The 19,707-nt window shown below is 51.2% G+C and overlaps 2 protein-coding genes across 8 annotated transcripts in view; one reads left to right on the top strand and one right to left on the bottom strand.

Annotated features, from left to right (window-relative positions):
• The window catches only part of Tspan9 (tetraspanin 9), a 188,050-nt gene extending 184,350 nt beyond the window's left edge, over window positions 1-3,700 (top strand). For all 6 annotated transcript variants that reach the window (XM_034512459.2, XM_034512460.2, XM_076940616.1 and 3 more), the window contains one exon: window positions 493-3,700. In XM_034512459.2, coding sequence (XP_034368350.1) covers window positions 493-564 — 72 coding nt within the window. In that variant the 3' untranslated portion in view covers window positions 565-3,700. The remainder of the gene's footprint in view (window positions 1-492) is intronic.
• Window positions 3,701-10,238: 6,538 nt separating this feature from the next.
• Tspan11 (tetraspanin 11) overlaps window positions 10,239-19,707 on the bottom strand; it is a 70,563-nt gene continuing 61,094 nt past the window's right edge. For both annotated transcript variants that reach the window (XM_034512463.2, XM_034512464.2), the window contains exon 8: window positions 10,239-14,600. In XM_034512463.2, the coding sequence (XP_034368354.1) occupies window positions 14,541-14,600 (60 nt within the window). In that variant the 3' untranslated portion in view covers window positions 10,239-14,540. The remainder of the gene's footprint in view (window positions 14,601-19,707) is intronic.

Genomic DNA, 19,707 nt, shown 5'->3' with positions numbered 1-19,707 from the left:
GGATTCTGAAATTCTGAGGAGCATAAATGAGATTTGATGTTGTTCAAGGTACTTCTTCCCAAAGACATCACTTCCTGTATTCTAGAACCAAACAGAGCTTGTTGGCATGGATGTTAATGACTTGTACCACTCCCTGCTTCTTCTTCGCTCTCCTCTCTCATCTCCTCTCACCTCCATGGAGGGTCAGGTCCTGTATGTGCTCTGCCTTCTCCCCGTGCCCCTGAAATGTTATTATGTGAGTAGCTTGGGATCTCAGGCCTTCTGCACACATGGCTCAAAGGGACTGAGGTACGTCCACCTGTGTGCAGTTCCAGGCTGGGTCTCCAGGGGAGCTTCTGAGATCTTGGTTTCTTTGTTTCCTGACTCATTTCTAGCACACTAGGTTACGCACGCTTTATGTTAGGTTTTCTAGGGCAGTCCCAAGCTTATGAAACTGAGGTCTGACCCCAGGCCACAAGAGCGTTGCTTTAAAGTCCTCTCCTTGTCTTTCAGATCCTAGGAATGGCCTTTTCCATGACTCTGTTCCAGCACATCCACCGGACGGGTAAAAAGTACGATGCCTGAGTGTTTGGCAGCGCCTGGCTCCACCCGGACACTGTATGTGCCAGGGAAGAGGACCTGAGTTGTGTCTCCTGCCTGCTCTCCGATGGCCACCCTGCACCACCTGCCAGCCTGCACTCTCCTGCCCACATCCTTGGCCTTAGACCTCATGGAGGGCAGAGGCCCAGGGAGGAGGCATTGTGCAGAGACCTCAGGGCTTGGGCGCCTGGATTCCTGCACCTGCATACTTGCCAAAGATGCCAGGGTGGGCAGGGTGTCAACGAGGAAGCCCCGACGATGGGTTTCTGCCCCTGGCCTTCCTCACATTGACACTTGTTCCTGTGTGGGGTGGAGAGTCTGCCCCAGGGAGGCCACTGCCATCCGTGGCTGCCCAGCCAGAGAGTCTGCCAGGGTGCAGTGTGGCACCGCCAGGTCAGGCCCCCTGAAGCACCCTGCCCGGGTTTTTATACTATAGTGTAACTTTTTTTTATTTTACTCTGATTATGATTATTCAGGAATATTATCTCTCAGATAAGTTTAGGGTTAGCTTTCTGATTTATAACTTTTTACTGTGTTGATTTCCATAACGGTTTGAGTTTCCTTTTCCTGTGGGTGGGGATGGTTAGGGAGAAAGGACCTCCATCCGCTTTCAGTCAGGACACACCACTGTGCAACTCTCACGAGGCTGAGGGTGAGAAGTGCCAGCCTTTTCCCTGGGACTCACCTCAAGGGAGAGGGTGCAGCCACGATATGGGGCCCTGCCAGGCCTGGAGACCATAGATAGAGCCAGAAGAGGCTGGTGGAATACAAAGCATGGAGCATCTGACTCTGGGGTGAAAGGATGCTGCCTGAACCAGGGAGCCACATCAGCAGGGCATGGAGGTCAGGAGAAATGTTTTGCTGGGAGAGAGGCAGTCAGAACAGTCTGTGGCATCTCCTCTTCTTCTTCTTCCTCTCCCTCCTCCTCCCTCAGTCCTCTGCAGGCTTCCCTCCCAACCCACAAGCATCCTGCATCCCAAATGGTTACTCTCACACATTCCTGCTGCAGATTCCTCTGGTTCAGACCCTTCTCTACTCACCCTGGTCTGGACAGTGGAAGCGGACATGTTCCTCTGTCCAGATTGTCAGAGTCTCAGGACTACCCAGGAAGGGAGACAGAGCTGCCATCCATGGCCAGCCCCACCAGACTCACCCAGTTGCTTACTGCCCTGCTGAGGAGAAAGGAAAGGGCCATGTGGGTCTCAGGACCATTCCTCCTTAGGATCCACTGCTATCTACACTGGGGGTTGGGGGGGAGGCACCGTATCCCATGGAACCTCAAAGACACAAGATACAGAAACTCTGAGAAGTCAGTCTTCTGTTACCCCTGCAGCACTGGAGTCTCTCATTAGATGCCCAGTGCTTAGCATGGGAGATGGAGGCAGGCCGTATCCCAAGTTGTAGCAGGAGTCTTGCTGGCACTGATACCCACCGCGTCCTTCCGTAAAGACAAGGGCCTGTGGGACTGGCTGAGCACCCATTGGGGTCCAGAGCACCTCATTCTCAGGCCTTCACGTGGTAGCTGCTTTTCTTGTGCCATTTGGCTCTTTACCACTATTTCCCACCAGGCCAGGTCCTCCCTAATCTAGCCACGATAGCCAACCAACCTATAACCCCTCTGACCTCCTTGAACAACAGACAGTGCATGACCAGGGGTATGGAACTTTCAATATGTTCAGGACTCAAGTTTTGGAGGCGAGAGAGGATAGCAGGGAGATCTCAGCAGATGGGTCCCGGAAGTTGCCAGCTCCAGGAGGTGGAATTGTGGTCTATTGGAGGAATGGCAGCCACCTCCCTGGAACCTCCAAGATGCAGAGTTGAGGTAGAGCCATTAAACAGTCAGAAAACAAGCATGGCACCTGCTGCATTGTGAGCGTGGATGGGTAGGGTGGGTTTGTTTATGCCTGTCTGAGGGTGTTTAAACTTTCATTAACATCAACATTGAGGTCCCGGCACCCTAGGAGGCACTTCGCCTCCCTGCCTCGTCACAACTCTAGAGCGCTTCAGGGTGGTGCTGGTCCCTGGAGTCTTAGCCGAAGTCCCCCACCCTCACCATCCCCACATCAGCTGCCTGTTCAGCAGAGCCAGATCATAAGTCCCAAACTGCCTTTTTCGGTTTTAGCTGTGTGTGGCTGTGTAGTCATCTGCAGAGTCTTCATGGGGCAGAGGTCTCCAGGCTGAGAGTGGATGTCCTGAGACCCTTGCTTATCTTGGGGGGATGGCCCTTATATGCTAGTGAAGACCACACTCTAGAGTAAAGTCAGGGGAGGTGGCTCAGCTCTTCTCCGATACTCTTGCCTCTGAGCTCACTGAGGTCCTGCCATGAGACCTCCTTTACCTGTGGCCTCCCTGGCCTAAGGCAGAGCCATTTCCTTCAGGTCCCACACAAGCAATTTACAGACCTGACTCAGAAAGTCCTCTTGGTTTGCAGGTGACCTCAAGGAAGTGCCTGACATAGCCCCTGGCATTTCTCCACAGCCAACTGACTGGCAGGGGAGCTCAGAGGGTAGGGTCTGGAAACTGCTCTCGGATGACTGACCAGATGTCAGGTGCAAGTCTCCATGCACCTCTATACTCTGATCTGGCACAGCGTCATCCTGTGTCTCTGCCAGTCTGGACCAGCACCTCAGCTGTCCCCCTTGCACATGCTCTGGCCTGACTTAGAATTAAGTGGTCAAGCCTCCAGCTCACTTCAGGTGGATGGAATTGGTTGTCCCCTCCTCTCTGGACCCCTGCCCACCCTCTGGTGGAGGTGCTAACTAGCAGGGACATGGCATAGGACAGGGAGCTGGGTGCCAGATGCTTGGGGTCTGTTCTTTGTCCCACGGTCGCTGGCATCCCTTCTCACGTTCCTGTTCTCTCATTTCCCTCCCCTCCTCCATGATGGTGGCATTCCGGCCTCCCCTCTCTGAGTGGGCATTCGGAGGAGTGAGGCCTTTGAGCCTCTACTTGCGTTGCTGCCCCTGGGTGGCCAGAGAGCCAGGAGTGCACGCTTATTGGTTTCGAATGCACTTTCTGCTTGCAATGCCTTGTCTGCATTTCCTTCATCCCAGGTCCCGCTTTAACGAACACCATGTTTTTAGCATGTTTTTAAATAAAAACTGATCATGTGTCAAAAGCACGAGCAGACTGTTATTTAGTGGTTTGTTTTCTCCCTGGAGCCATGACCAGGATGGAGGGACCCAGAGGAAGACTAGGCAGTCAGGCCCCTGTAAGAGGACCTCATCTTTTTCCTGTGGCCTGGGTTTCAGATTTGCCAGGGTGAATGGATCTCTGTCCCCTCTATGGAGGCCTGGGGAATCCTAACACATAGATCTCTTGCTTGGTGACTGACACAAGCTTAATCAGGAGTTTCCAGTGACCCAACCCTTCTCTTTGAGAGGCAGTCATTTCACCTCAGTGAAATGTCACCTCAGTGTCACCCACAGTTAGCTCGTCCTGTAGGAGGAGTGAAAAGCAGGCCTTTACTTCCTGTGGGTGAAGGCTATGAGGATGGGTGCACTCCAATCCCTCTGCTGCTTATGAAGGTTCCTTTGGGTATGGCGTCTTTTCCAGGAGTGTGGGGACCTCATGATATCCTTTGTCCCAGGTAACATCCTTTGAGGTAGCTTCAGACACCCTCCAAGGAAGTCTGGAAATAAGAGTCTAAGGATGGTCATGGAGGAGGCAGAAGCATAACTCGACTGGCAGGCATGTCAGCCAGTCCTGGGGGCCTCGACACCTCCCTGGTGTCAGAGTCTCCTGTTGCCCCAGTTGGATTCTGTCTTTGGGGCAGATGAAGGCAGCCCAGAGTTCCCTTTGTCCTGGGTCACCAAGTGCCACTATCTCCAGTGAGGAGGCAGAGATAGAACAAGGGCAAGCGTCCAGAGGATGAAATGGAGGTGAGGCAGCCCTAAACTCCTCCAGATGTGCAACAGTGTCTCCCTCCCTCCCTCAAGGGAGTGGCCAGGGTGACACCACATTGTCCCAAAGTGTCAACCTGCAGGACTTCATCTCAAGTTTTGGGTTAAGTCCAAAGGTCTAGCTAGAGTCCCTGGGAATCTCCCTAGACTTATCCACAGTAAGGAGTCTGGTAATCCCCATCTGTTGATGGTCAGCTGGGTCATAGGAATTGGCAAGGAAGCTACTTCTCATCTGTCCCTTTGCTCCTACACCTGTCGCAGGGTGTGGCCACATTTGCTGGTATCTGCCAGGTCAGTGTGCTGTCCACTGGCGGTTCACTATGGCACAGTAACCGCTTTGTTAGTAATGTGGGTAAATGAGCCAAGCCAGAATAGTCAGGCACCTCTGGAGTCTTCTGACGACGCGTATACAGTCAAGAGGATCACGGGAAGGAGTGGCTTAGATGACTCTGGAGACCTCTTGATTGATTTCCCCATTAACCTGTGATGTGGGAGAACAGCCTCCCCTCTGTGCTCAGTGAAGACAAGAAAGGCTAGCTTAGAAAGGATAGCTAAACAGGCCTGGCACCCACAGACGGTGCTACCAGACCTCAGGAGCCAGACCAGGACAACATAGACAAGATGCCAAGTCACCCACAGACATGGATTCAAACTTGGCACCTAATACCTACTCCAGGGGGTAGATGTCACAGAGCTGACCTTTGCCTACAGAGCCAGCTGTCTCATGGGGTGGGGTCACAGTGGAGACCACAAGGTTACACTAGTAATGGTATTCTCAGGATTCAGGATGGCTGTGGGGGTCAAGCCATGGACCCTGACTTGCCTTGTGAGAGTCCTTCTAGAGGAGATTCTGTCAAGGCTAATAAAGGAATAATTAGCCAGGGGTGCAAGGGAGTGTCTGGGTGCATCGGGTAGAAGGGGAGTGTCTGGAGGGAGAGGTCCCTCTCTGTACAACCTCATGAACCATGTCAAGAGCCCAAACTTCCATGCAGGAGGGATAGAACTTGAGGTTTTAAGCCCAAATCAAGGTGTTTAGCCTTGGCCTTCAGTGAGATATCTGGTTGAGAAGGGACAGCCTACCTGCAGGGATTTAGACAGGAGATGAGCTGTGGCAGTTAATTAAATCTCCTGGGGCAAGGGAGCACTTCCATTCACCCTGCATCACACTCAACGTGGACAGGCAGATGGCCAGTCATTTGTACTGATAGATATGTGTATTATTTATTTGACAGAAGCACCTTAAGGAAGGAAGTGCTCCTTTGGGCTCACAGTTTTTGGGTGCAGTCCATCATGGCAGGGAATGCACGGTGGCAGGATGTGAACAAGCTGGCTGCACTGTGTTTGTAGTCAGGTGGCAGAGAGAGTGAATGTTGGTGCTCAACATACCTTTCTCTGTTTAATAAAGCCCAGGATCCCAACCCATGGAATGGAGCCATTCACATTCAGGGTTGGTCTTCTCGGTTACATCCTCGTAGACATATCCAGAGGTGTTTCCATGGTGATTCTAAACCCAGCCAAGTTGACATTAAAGATGAAACACAGCAATGAGAGATCATATTGTCTGGCCCTGACTGCAAGAGGTGGCAGAAGTTTTTGTGTGACATAGCTGGATCTCTGTGTTTGTTGTGCAACTCAGACTTGCAGAACACTCCCACAAACATCATTCACATCCTCCAGACACCTTCCTCGTCTACATGCCTAAGTTTCACCGTTAGAGAAATACCATGGAGAGAGGCAGGGATGTAATTTGAGAATGGAAGAACTGGATTCACTTTCTACTCTGCACTTGGTGTCCGTGGGAGCCTCAGCCAGTCTCTGAATTTGTCTTGACTTTGCCATCAACAAAGTGAAAATAATGCCCATCATACAGATATGTGAAGATGACATAAAAGAATTTATGTTCCACTAAGCTTCATCTAACATAAAGAACAAAATCACGGGAGTGGGAGAGATGGCTCAGTAGTTAAGAACACTTTCTATTCCTGCAGAAAACCCAGGTGTGGTTCCCAGCACTCACATGGTGGCTCACAACCATTCATAATTCAAGTCAGAGGGGATCCAAAATCCTCTTCTGATTTCTGTGGGCACCAGGTGCACATCTGGTGCAAATGTCTTCATACAGGAAAAACACATACACACATAAAAATGAAAATAAATCTTTAAAAATTTTTAAAAGAACAAAATCATGTCATTGGCCAGAAAAAACAGTTGCATTGAGGTATTAAACAAGACAGATTCATACAAATATCACACATTTTTGGTATGTGTAATCTAGATTTTATTAAAAGATAAAACTATAAGGAGATTATAAAAGGGAGGAACCAGTGACAGAGAAGAAAGAGGACACAAGAGAGGAATGACCACAATATGACCTAAACCTCCCTTAATACGATGAATACACACTATTAAACTTAGAGGGGCTAGAGAGGTGGCTTAGCAGTTAAGAGCGCTGTCTGCTCTCCCAGAGGTTTTGATTCCCAGCACCCACATGGCAGCTCACAACCATTTGTAGCTCCAGCTACAGGGGATCTGAAGCCCTCTTTTGGCTTCTGTGGGCACCAGGCATGCACACCGTGAACAGACACACGCTGGCAACCACACCCACACACATAAAATAAAAATATAAAAAATATAGAAAGGTAGAGAGGCGTCCAGCTTGTTCCTGGACCAGTACAAATACCGAGCCCCCAAACTAAAGGCAGGATCTACAGAGAAGCATCAGCCAGGGACACAGGAGGGCAATATGGAGAGGGAAGGAGATGTTTTTAGGGAGAGAGACAACCAAACAGAGCTTACTGGGTAGGCATCCAGGGCCCCGGCTCAGCTCCAGCTGGCTCAGCACCACCACTCAATAATCTACAGAAGTCAGATTAAATAAATGTCATTCAGACACAAAAATATTGACACTGCTCCCATCCCTTCAAGCATTCAGCAAGATTGGGAGGCTCTCTGGATTTGCTGAGTCTGACTGTCCTGAGATGGCCCGTTGTCTCCTTAAGCCAAGAAAAGGAGTAGCAATACTCTGCAGGGCTGCCTGCAGGGCCGGCTCTCTTGCCTGAAGATTCTCCCATGAGAAATGCCCCTTTGTAAGCCCAGGGGCCAACAGAGAACTGAGATGCCTCTGGGGAGGCTCAGGACATGGGCTGGTCCCTCTCTGTACTTGGTTGAGGAAGTTCCTGACTGGGTCTTGTGTTGAGCAACTGGAGCCTTCAAGAAGTGGAGTCCATCTACAGGAAGGAAGTCATTGAAGACCACACTTAATCCTCTCCCTCGTACCCCGCCTGTGTCAGTCTCTGCTTCCGGTTCAGTCACCATGTGAACAAGCTACCACCACCACCACCACCACCGGTGCCACAGACTGATGTGTCTCCCGGATGTGATGGGCTGAAATCCCTCAGAATCCATGAGCCCTAACAACCCTTTCCTCTCTGAGGTTATTTCTGTCAGGCATTTTGTCACAGCGATGAGAAAAGCAATGCACTAGCTTTGTGAGATTCTTACCTCAGTGATGGCATTTGCCCCTGGATAATGGACAGGATGGATTGCAAGCTGGATGCAAATGCCTGATGCAAAGGCTCTGCCTGGGCCCACAGCTGTTGTCTCCTTCCCGCTGGACTCATTACGGTTCCAACCAGAGGTAGAAACAGGAAAATGTAGCAAGTGATCCCTGTGTGTTTATAACTCGGCAGAAAAGAGCTTCAGGCTCCATGTGCACCTTCCCTGGGACAGCCTCTGAGCCACTGTGGAGTGGCAGTGTCCACAACCCAGGGATGCTATAAGATACTGGCATTTGCTGAGAAGTAGTGGCACATGACAAGCCAGCCTGAAGCCCCCAGGCAGACCTTGTCATTGCTCATGCTGCCTGCCCTCCCTCCTTGTCAGCTGCAAAGGCCATTTAGACAGCAGTTGTGAACATTGTCAGTGACAGCAGTTGTGAGCCACCATTAGTGACAGCAGTTGTGAACATCTTTGGTGCTGCTCGTCTGCAGTGGGGAAGAGTGTGCAACGCCACTTACTTTCCTTGGGTGTATCTGTGCACTTATGTGCCCGTGTGCACACTCATAGTAATACTGAAGGGTGAGCAGAGAGCTCACTCCAATGGGAGAGAAGACAATAAAAGTTTCTTAGACCAGGGCCAATCCCCTAATTCTTTCTCAATACCAAGGGGCTCAGCTGTGATTGGCCAGGCCCTGATAGCTAGATATCCATGCATGAGTACAGATTTCCTCAGGTGGCCCAGTACTATCTGTTCACATGGCAAGTGGCCAGGCCTCCTAGAGTGCTCACAGCGAGTCTTCCCGGCGACTGTCAGGCCTCATTCCTTCAGGAGTCCCTATGTCTTAGGGTTCTACAAACCCTGCTTACCCACTTCCTGCCCCCTAGATCTCGGCAACTTCCAGAGAGAATAGCAAATTTAGGAAGTGGTATTTTTTTTTGTCAGAAAAGACAAAATACCTCTTGGTGCATGGGCATGCATTCAAATCTGGCCTTCTTTTGTGTTTATGTTTTTAAATGACTACACTTGTGAGAGGGGACACACAAGCTGTGGCTTGCTTGTGGAGGGCAGAAGACAGCTTTTAGGGGTCAGTTCTCACCTTCGACCATGAGTTCCAGGGACTGAAGTCAGGTCACTGGGCTTGTCAGCACGTGCCTTTATGCACTGAGACGTCTCTCGCCAGCTCCTTTTCTGCTTTTATTAAAATCTAAAAATTGTATTACTTTTATTTTTGGAGACATGGTCTTACTATTGCTTGCCTGGAACTCACTATGTAGATCAGGCTGGACCCAAACTCAGAGATCCATCTGTCTCTACCTCCTAAGTGCGAGGTTTAAAGGTGTGCGCCACCCACCACATCTGGCTTGTTTCATTCCCCCCACTCTCTGACTTCCCCTGCCCGCTGTGTGTGTGTATTGAGAGAGAGAGAGAGAGAGAGAGAGAGAGAGAGAGAGAGAGAGAGAGAGAGAGAGAGAGGTGCTAGCGGGTACCCATGATCCATAGCGTGTATGTGGAAATCAGAAGGCAGCCTTAGAGACTAGGTTCTCTCCTTTTACTGTGGGTTCTGGGGATCCAACAGGCTGTCAGGTTTGTGTGCAACAAGAGCTTTTACCTGTGGAGGCATCGCATGCATCCTGAATTTCCTTTCCCTTCCTTCCTTCCCACCTTTCTTCTTCCTTCCTTCCCACCTTTCTTCTTCCTTTCTCTCTCTCTCTCTCTCTCTCTCTCTCTCTCTCTCTCTCTCCCTCCCTCCCTCCCTCCCTCCCTCCCTCCCTTCCTTCCTTCCTTCTTTCTTTTAGCAGACTGCTACACTAGCTCAGGGTGGCTTGGAACTCACTGAGTAACCCAGTCTGCCCTCAAACATTTAGCAATCCTCCTGTCTCAGCTTCTAAAGTACTGCCATAGGAGGAGGCAGATTCAGTGCCTGCTCATGTCACAAAGGCAGCAGGTATGCCTCGCAGGAAAGTGTGAACGTGCTCCCTGATGGAAGACCGGAAGCTGGAAGCAGAACACACTTGCTTCAGCTCTGCCCTTGTTAGCAGCCTGAAATGTGGGATTGATGACACTCACAAGCAGAAGAGATCATTCCATACAAGTAAACGGTGAGAAACTGAATGAGCGGCATCCAGCTGCTGATGGTGTAGTCGGCAGGTGCTGTAGGGAAGCCATGACCAACACAGCAGCTTCAGCAGGGGCGCAATGCATTCTGTGAATAGAGAACCCGGGGTCTCCTTACAACACCAGATCAGCAGAAGGCACTCTGTGGTAAAAGTCCTTTATTATCGAGTCTACTAGACAAGACATGGAGCATACACTGATCAGTGGAGAGGCAACTCCCACATCTGGAGTGTCACTGTAAGCGGTAGGTTAAGGCAACTTCTATCTTTGTGGAACATCTGATAATTCACATCCATGGGCCAGCTGGACCCCAGAACCCATCTGGCTTCCTAACAATGAGCTCACTGGAATTTCTGTCAGTACTGGTATGGGGAACGAGCAGGTTTCACAGGTCTGTAAGCAGGAGGAGAAGGATGAGGGAAGTTTGATGTTCATCTGGAGTCATTTAAATGAATAAATGCTAGAGTGACTAGCAGGCAGCAGAGCCACCCCAAGTCATATAGAAAAGGGTGGGATCGGAAGTGTAAGAGATCCCCTTTCGTCTGACCTACTGACCAAAGTCATAGACTCAGCAGGGCGCGTGTGTCAAGTGTGCACTGCTGAAAGGCGTGTACATGCTAGTCGTAAACGACTCGGTGGCTGGCTTCAGCCCACCCTCTCTGTGGACCCAGTGGGAACAGTCTCAAGCTGCTCCATGTGTGACTCGGGCCAGATGGCCTGCATGGCTTTTGGCACTTGGGGGCTCTGACATCTGAAGGAAGGGGGCAGTGTCCTCATGTGGTCCATCCTGTGGCTCGGTGTGGTTGCCCATCAGTGGCCTCACTGGGAACTTCACAGAAATGCCATCTGTTAGCTCTGGCTTCCTTGGAGCAATTCTGGGGAGGCAGTGTCCTGTTCTGAAGGCTCCTCTGGTGAAGCTGAGGGGGCAAGTGTAAGACACGCTGCACTGGCACGGAGGGCATAAGAGCCATTTGGCAGCCACAGAGCCGTCTGCTTTTCTCCTGAAGAGCTTCGGCAGCCCTTTCTTCTCTTGCCTCTTTGTCTCTAGCCCAGTGGAGACAATGGGCAGGGGGCCATTTTCAAAGCTGGCTGGGTTCTAACTGATCTGTCCATCCCCTTGACTTCAAAACCTTGGACACTGTCTAGAGGAGCAGATTCTGAGCTCAAAGTAGTTCATCACACTGATCTTCTGTACGTGCCCCCCCACACCCAGCACCTTTAGGACCTGAACCCTGATGGCCATGTGAAGGGTGAAGGCACTCAGGACAAAAGTCACCCTGTGTTCACTCCAGAGCTCAGAAATAACACATGATCAAAATAGGGACTTGGGAGCTGGGGGAAGAAGGCAGAAGAGAGCCTGGCCTGAGGGGGAGACTCAGCACCAGCATCCAAGCTACCTCTATGCCTGGGGTGGCACTGAGTGGAGACAGTCTGGGCTTCTCTCTTGGTCTCCTTTGTGGGGCAGGAAGAGGCATCTCATGTCCCAGCCAGTGATCTTCACATGGTGTGACTCCCATCTTTATGGAGACTGATCACTAAAGACAGTCCCTGCTCTCACTATAATGGTTACGAAGAACTCCCTGAGTGTGCTCCAGGCCATTCCTATAAGCTCTCTGGCCTTCTTAGCTTCCCCGTAGGACCTCGTTGTCATTCTGAAATAAGACAGGTGTCTGCTTCAACTGTGAATGCAGAAGGTTGCTGGGATTGGACACGCTGGATGATCCCATCCGACCTGGGAGGTGGTAAGGCTGCCACTACTTGGCCACAGCACGTAGGACACTCTGCTCCTGAATACTTCCCTGACAGCTGGTACTGGGGCAGGGGGGCATCCAATCCAGATTTCTCTGGGTCCAGCTGGCTGGGGCCATGACAATAGCAAACACCACTGGTGTCCAGCTTGACCAAGCCTTAGTTTCTTCAGCAGCAGAATGGCAACTATAGCACATCCCATTGGTGTCACTATGGACACCACAGTGAAGAATATACACAGATCCTCAATGAACATCCCAAAGCCAAGCCAGTGGTGCTATGGGAGGTAGAGTCCACTGTTCTGAAGGGAAAGCAACAAATGCATGTAGACACCTCACTTCCTTGTCATAGACTAAGGTCCATCCTTGTTCCCCAATACTGGTCACCTGGGGGATTTGGGGACAGGCTGTGTTTCTGAGGTAGCCACTTTGAGCTTAGGGAATGGTGACTCATGTGCTCAGGGTGAGGGTCTACTGGCTTCAGCAACACCAAGTTCGGGGCCTGGCATGGGGCCTAAGTATGTTTTGTGCTGACCCAGGACTGAGGGTGACAGTCTACAGGTGTGTCCTTTCCTCTCTCTAAGAAACTCAGACTGATAACCTTTGAACAGGGTCCTGTCCCTGAGGGGAAACAGGAAGACATATTCTAACATCAATCTGATGGGCACACCTCACTACAGGCTTGGCTCCAGCCTCTGCAGCTGCTGGACCGACCCTGACCTTCTATGTGTTTCATGTCCTCTAAACCCATCTTGTCACCAAGGCTGATGTACGTACGATCAAGGAAGTCACACTTAGGGCTGTCCTGTCACTCTGGAGCCGATGCCTCGTGTTCTCCTGGACTACCTGTGCAGTAAGTCTGTATAAATGGTGCCTGCTTGTCGCCTCTGACTTCATCTCTCTGAGGAAGCCCACCAAAGCAGATACCAGAGGCCATAGTATCCCTTTGCAAACTATCACCTCCCTCGGTGCCTTTTTGGGAAGAACATGGTCTGGACCCCACAACTTTTCTCAATTCTCCATCTATAAGCTTGGGCATCACAGCCCGTCTTGGAGTATCTGCGTGAGTTCTGAGTAAATGAAGGGCAGCTAAGGTTTTCTCTCAGCTGTAGTGTAGTCTGGGATTGTTGGGAGTGTCTTCTTCTTACTGTTGGTCCTTCAGGTGTATGACATAAGTCAGTCCAGGCTCCAAGTAGCCCCCAGGGAATGCCAGAGTGGAAGAGGCTGTCTGATCCGAGAGCCTGATGTTCCCTCTGTCTACACAGCTACTTCCTGCTCTGAGAGTGGAATTCCACTTATGCTGGTGACAGCCACCAGTGGCCCTTAATCCACCCACGTATGAGTGGGAGCTCACCTCTCTCCAACAACTCACCCCGCTCAGCAGGATCTGGGGTCACCACAGTGAGACTGGGGACAGGTAGAAGACGAGTTGAGTGCTGTTGTCAACAAGACACTGCCGGTTCATGTGGGAACTGACGTTTGTTGTAGAGAGATGAGCAGGACCCAGGTTGGGTGGGGGCATGGCTAAAGCTGGGAGTGGAGTCCTGCCGTGCAAAGCTGCCTACAGTAATAATAATCAGAGGGGGGTCCCCATGGTGTCTATGAGCTGAGACCTACTACCAACCTTTAATTTTTCTAGAATTTTCTTTCTGTGTTTTTTTAACGCATGAGTTCTCCCTGAATATCCTCTGTGTCATTCCGTGACTAAAGAGAGGAGCAAAGGAGAGGATGGCGCCTACTCCAGGACAGCGGAGAAGGAAATGGAGAACCCATGGAAGAGAAACAGTGGGGTCCCAAGGGCACCAGGAAATGGGGTGCAGGCAGAGTTCCTCCTTCCCCACAGCTTCCTCTCCTCGGCAGCTGAGACTGTGGTGTACCCCACCCTCGGGGAGGGGGAGGGGAAGAGTTTTACATTCACTAACATTTTAAACCTGGCATTTTGGGAGTCAAGGAACAGGACCAAGAGTCAAGGAACAGGAGTCAAGAGACAGGGGCTTGTGACCATCATGTGACTCTCCCAGCTGTTGTAACCAACCTGCCTCCTTAGTGCCCTGTCCTGGTAGCTTCAACAGCTTGCCTTAAGCTGCCCCACCTTAGATCACTCCCGTCCCCGTGCATTATAGGAAGGACATGGCCAGCTATTCTGTGGGGGAGATTGAAAAACCAGCTAGGTTTCGGGAAACGGTGAGCTAACCTGGTGTGCCCCAAGTGGTGTTTTTCTCTGAGGAGAGCCAGCTTGGGGCCCCATGACAGCGGGAGTCACACGCCAAGCCCTATAGGCTGGGGCCTCATGACAGCGGGGATCACACGCCAAGCCCTACAGGACTCTCAGAGGGACCCATCTGACAGCCTTCTTTTTTCAGACTCAGACACTGAGATAGATCAGAGGGAGATGAGCTCTGACCCCCCTGTAGTTCTCAGTGTCCCAGTGCCTGGCAAAGGGCTCTGGCTGCCTCTTGCCAGGACCATCCCTTCCCACGGATTCTGTTTCTGGCAGTGGCTGAGTGCTACAAATGGAGGAATGAGCTGAGGACCCTGCCCAGCTGGGATGCACAGGAGGCAAAATCACAGGCATTTGGTGGCCTCTGTATAGGGTAGAGGGAGTCCATGGCCCCGGCGTTGACTTTGCAGGCCTGGTTCAGGATGTGGCAATGTGAGCCCTTGTCTGGGCCGGTCAGCAGGCTACAGGGGGATCCTCTAATAAAAGTGTTGCTGGAGCCTTCGGTGCAAGCAGCAGGTGAGGACCATCCCACAGATCTGCCGGGTGGAGAGAGCACAGAGAGCCATGAGAACCCCATGGGCTTCTGATTCACACTGGAGAGGGCTGGAGAGGAAGGGCCTGCGTTTCTCCCAGGATCCCAGGAGGGGTTGATGTGAGGTGGGGGTGGGGGAGCAAGCTCTGAGAAGTGCTCCCCAGAGGATAACTTTTGTGCTAGAATAGGCTCAAATCATGGAGTATGGTTACATAGCACACATTAATCCTGTGGGGCTGGGCTGGGGTCCAGTGGCTGCTATGCCCTCCAGGACCCGCCCGGTTTGTGCTACTGGCCTGTGGGCCTGAGGTTCTCTATAGGCAGCTCCGCTTATCTGTCTCTTCTGAGAGACATCGCCACTCACATCCCAGAGCTGTCGGAAGCATCTAATCTCTAAAATGGCTTCCTGCTGCCCTAGGGCTCCAGGGCTAAACTAAAGCCCATCACAATTCAGTGAAAAACTGTGAGCTCAGCATGGAGACTCTGGCATCCTGCCTGTCAGTACCCCTACTGGACCCACTGATTGGACAAGGATACAGAGGGTGCCACCTGCCCGGTTTCCTAACAGTTTCCATTCCCAAATGACAGAGGATCTGTATTCTACACCCCATGCTCTTTGCTCTCCCACCCCTGAACTGTGTTTTCCCCCTCTCCTTCCTTCCCACCCAGGGGTACCTTGAGAACTAAGAGACAAGAATGTGTCAGACCAAGGTACCCCATGGCTGTCGTCCTGATCCTGGTGGTGACGATATAGTTGCCCACTCTTTACTCTGTGTCAAACTGTCCCACACTGTCACATGGGACAGGGATGAAGGTGAGTGTCTCTGTGTAAGGGACTACCCTGTCTTTCCCTGTCTTATTCTAGAGATCTGACCTTGGGTGTACAGGCCTGGGTGCCAGTGCAGCTCCAGCCCAAGTAGGAATAGATCCACCAAGAGGAGTGTAGCCTGGGCGGCTGCCTGTCCTTGTCAGGTTAGCTTTAGGCCATCCAGGACAGGTGTGTCTCTTCATCTTCCTCCCACTCCCCTGCCCTAGGCCCAAGAGGCTGAGCAACCAAGGCCACAAATGCTGCTCTCGGCTTTAGCCTCTGAGCTAAGAGCTCTGCTAATCCACCTCAGGACTCAGGATCAGAAGCCCAAAGGCGGCTTAAGAGGTTATCTCTCCTCCACTGGCTTTAAGCAGGCTTTGTCACAGCCATACGTCCTCAGACATGTACCCAGGGACTGCGTCATGCTCCTGTCTCCATCTCAAGTTGGATGCTTTCCCCGTGGGTTATCTGGGTCTTTCTGATGTACACATATAGGGCAGGCCTATATGTGTTGTGGGCTAGACCCACCTCTCCCCAGCATGCAATTGCCTCTAGATGGTTTTGCAGGAGCCAAACTCCCTGACATGCATGATTTATCTGAGACGGATGTCTTGAACAGGCAGAGCAAGTGCATGGGGGTAGGCACTCTCATCAAAACATGACCATGCACACATGCACACATATCACACAGGATGCCTACATCATCCTGAACTGGGTGGAAGGCTGGTGTGCAGACTTGGCAATGTGTGCACAGGTGCACACATGCATGCATACATGCACACGTTCCTCACACCTGCATGATGTGACGAGATGAAGCATGCCCTCATCAGTGTACACATGTGAAACACACACACACACACACACACACACACACACACACACACACACCTATCCTTAAGTGCACGGATGGTAAAGGATGTCCTAAGAAATCACCAGTCCTAAGGAAGTACCAGTGTCTCCTTTTGGCAGGGGGACACAGAAGCCAGCATGGATGATCTATGCAGCAAGCACAGTGACATGAGACAACACAGAGAAGTTCCCAGAGGGAGTGCAATATAGACAAAGGTAACCCATCTCTTGGGTTTGGCTCCTGTCACCAGTTCAACTTGCACAGAACACAGAGCTCCCTTGGGGTACTACTTGGTACAGACCTTGGACACATGGGACTTTTTTTTTTTTTTTTTTTTTAACAGAGGGCTGTGGTGCTCATGGTTTCTTATGGGCTTCTCAGCAAGCAGCTTGTGATCTTTGGACAGCATGAAAGGAAGGCCTGGCTTGGCCTATATGGCCTTTCTGTATACTCCAATGACCTAGAGATCCAGCCTCAGCTGTCTGTTTTATAGGCTCTAAAACACATTAGTATCCTACCTAGGGGCTGTTAAGGTTGGTTCTATTTCAGCTGGGTACATATAGGTTGTGTGACCTCGGGGGTAATTGCATCCCTCTCCAAGCCTGTCCTGGAAAGCAAGATTCTTCCAAAGCCAGAACCCAGCCCTTGTCACATCTGAGAAAGGCCAGCAGGCCCTCCAGGACTCACATGACTGGCTGTATGACAGCCACTGTCTCCTCATTCACTCTGTAGCCACTTTCTGCTGCTTCTTGTCAGACCCCCCTCAGAATTTAGTATCCATCACCTCCTCCAGGAATTCTCCCTGGGCTCAGCAATGGCCCATTTTTCCTGTGAATCCAGTGCACAGGCTGATGCTGCCTGATTATAAGACAGTGTCCTGTGTTCCTGTCTCCCTGCTTCTCCTGTGGTTATGAAAGCCCCCACCTCCATGAGCAGAGCATGGCCCTGCTACAAAGCTGATGTACAGTGTGCCTTAGCGCCTCCTCTGCACGTCCCCTGGGTGGGAGGTGCCTCCTCTGTGTGTGAGAAGGATGGCCAGAAAAGATCTCCAGGCTACTTACTATAACCTTTTTAAAGTTTCCCAGCTGGAATATTCTATAAATTACTTTCTAAGATTATGCCTGAGTGGAAACCACCTACAAGAGAGGAAGCCGGAGGAGAAGAAAGAACATCAGGAACAAGGGGCCTGGTTGGCTCTGCCACAGGCGGCTGTGTGATCGTCAGCCGGTGACTTTCCATCTCTGGGACCAGTCGTCAGCCATACTCAATGTCTGCTGAGGAAGATGGTCCCAGCAGCCCTCCACCTGAGCGAGCACAGGTGTGACTGTTTGACAGGGCCCTCAGTGTGTGGAGCCACACAATGTGGCCACAACAGGCCTGGACATGCTGAAGAGAGGAGCGAGTACGTGCTCTGAGGAAAATCTCTCTGAGTGGAAAGGCTCCTCCCTTTAGCCTTCCTGCCATCTGTTTCTTGCTCCAGCTTGCTCCACAGAGACAATGCTGTGAAGGCCACCATGGAGCAGGTCCATTTATATTCAGAGGCTTCTGAGGGGTCTCTTTGTAAATTCCTCCCTCAGTTCCCACCTTGCTGCTTACACTCCCAGGGGAATTCCCCACTTGGCTTTCATCTCCGACCTCCTAAGCCCTCCATACCTTATCTCTGGCTCCACTTGGCTCCTCTGGAGTCCCTGAAATCTGAGGACGATTTCTTTGAAGATACACTGAGGTCTGGCGGCTGCCTTGGCCATTGTATGTACATGTACCGGAACATAGCCTGGGCCTTGGGTGGATTCAAAGTTTGCCAAGGGATCCTACCAGTGGCCAAGTTGAGCTCATTGCGAGCGCACATTGTGGCGTAAATGTCACCATTTCCCCAGAGCATGTATTTCCTGGATAATATGTCAGTGAAGCCATGACAGACATGTCACCAGACACCTGGCTGAGATCAGCGTGGGCAGCCCTGTACTTCTTGCCTGGTTTCCAGAGTTCTCAGAGCATCTGCCTACTAAGGTCAGTGAGCTAGCAACCTTACTAAAATCTAAGGGCAGTACCTCAGGGGCATCAGAGCAGCCAGTGATGGCCCTTATGCTAGGCTTGCCTCCTGTTTCAATGCCAAGAGCTCTGTCTTCCATGCTAGCAGACCAGACTCCTATGTGGCAAAGCCCATTGGCTGATGCTTTAAAATAATTTCTCCAGTCTCTGTATCCTACAGATAAGGAAATCAAAGGCTTTGAGAGAGATTGTGGCTTCTCAGAAGTCACACGTCGAGACATAAGGATACATTTACAGTCCAGGCCCTCTGATTCCCAAGCAAGACGTCTCCAGTTCCCAAAAACAAGAACACCATCTTAGGATGATATCCTGAGCCTTGCTGTATGTGCGAGTGTGTGTGCGTGTGTGTGTGTGTGTGTGTGCGTGTGTGTGTGTGTGTGTGTGTGTGTGTGTGTGTGTGTGTGTGTATGGGTGTGCCTAGAGTCAGCTATGACTGGGAGGAACACTACTCTTCTAGAGACCTGATTTGGGCCCTTTCTAGCCTCCAGACTGCCTAGAGGACAGGGCAGATTAATGTCCATCTCTAGCCAGTAGAGGGCACTCTAACCGAGGCTTCGCCATTACTAGCTTCTGCTAGTGAACCACAAGGGAGAAGGAAACCTGGGCAAGGAGTGAGATGCAGAGTCATAGTACAGGGAGGTGTGACAACCTGCAGGTATGCTGCCTGCCCAGTGGCCTGGCTCTGAACATTAGAGTAGCTAGCAGCACTGACCTGCTCTGACTTTGGGCTTGGAGCATTTTCAGTCCTGTGCCTGGCCCTCGGGTTCATTACCTTTGGCTACAATTTGTGCAGACAAAGACCAGGAAGAAGTAGACTGAGGTGAACCAGTCCTGGTAAATATCTTTCTAGGGCAGGCTCTTAAAAATCAGTGTGATGGGTCCCTGGAAACCTGACAATCACTCCAGCTTCTGGAGTGATGGGCAGCCCTGCCTGGTCCCAGACTTCTTTGGGTTCACTACAAGGGGCAGAGGCCCATTCTGGGAAATGTAAAAATTCAAGGGCTATGCCTGAGCTCCCTAGTCTAGCGGTGAGGAGACCAGGAAGCCATTGGGGAATTTTGGGGAAGATGATAGACCTGTGTAGAAATAAAAACAATGAGCATTTTTTGTGGGGTACCTGCATCTGCTTGACAATGAGGTCTGTGATTTGCACACGTGACCAACCATCATAGGAAGAGCCTTCATTTTAGGAACCTCAGAGGCTCAGAGATGATATAACTGACCCTAGGTGACATGGCTCAGATCATCAGTGACAGAATAAGAAGTCTCTCCCCTGAGAGACTGGGAACTTGCTTTTCAGTGTGTGAAACTGCAGCTGGCCCTCCAGTCCCACTGGGCAGGGAGTGGGCCTTGGTCCAGAGACATCCCTACACTGGGAGACTCCTCAGCTAGATGACATTA

Source organism: Arvicanthis niloticus, chromosome 9, assembly GCF_011762505.2.
Source record: "Arvicanthis niloticus isolate mArvNil1 chromosome 9, mArvNil1.pat.X, whole genome shotgun sequence".
Lineage (NCBI taxonomy): Eukaryota > Metazoa > Chordata > Mammalia > Rodentia > Muridae > Arvicanthis > Arvicanthis niloticus.
This window is presented reverse-complemented; position numbering and strand designations above follow the sequence as displayed.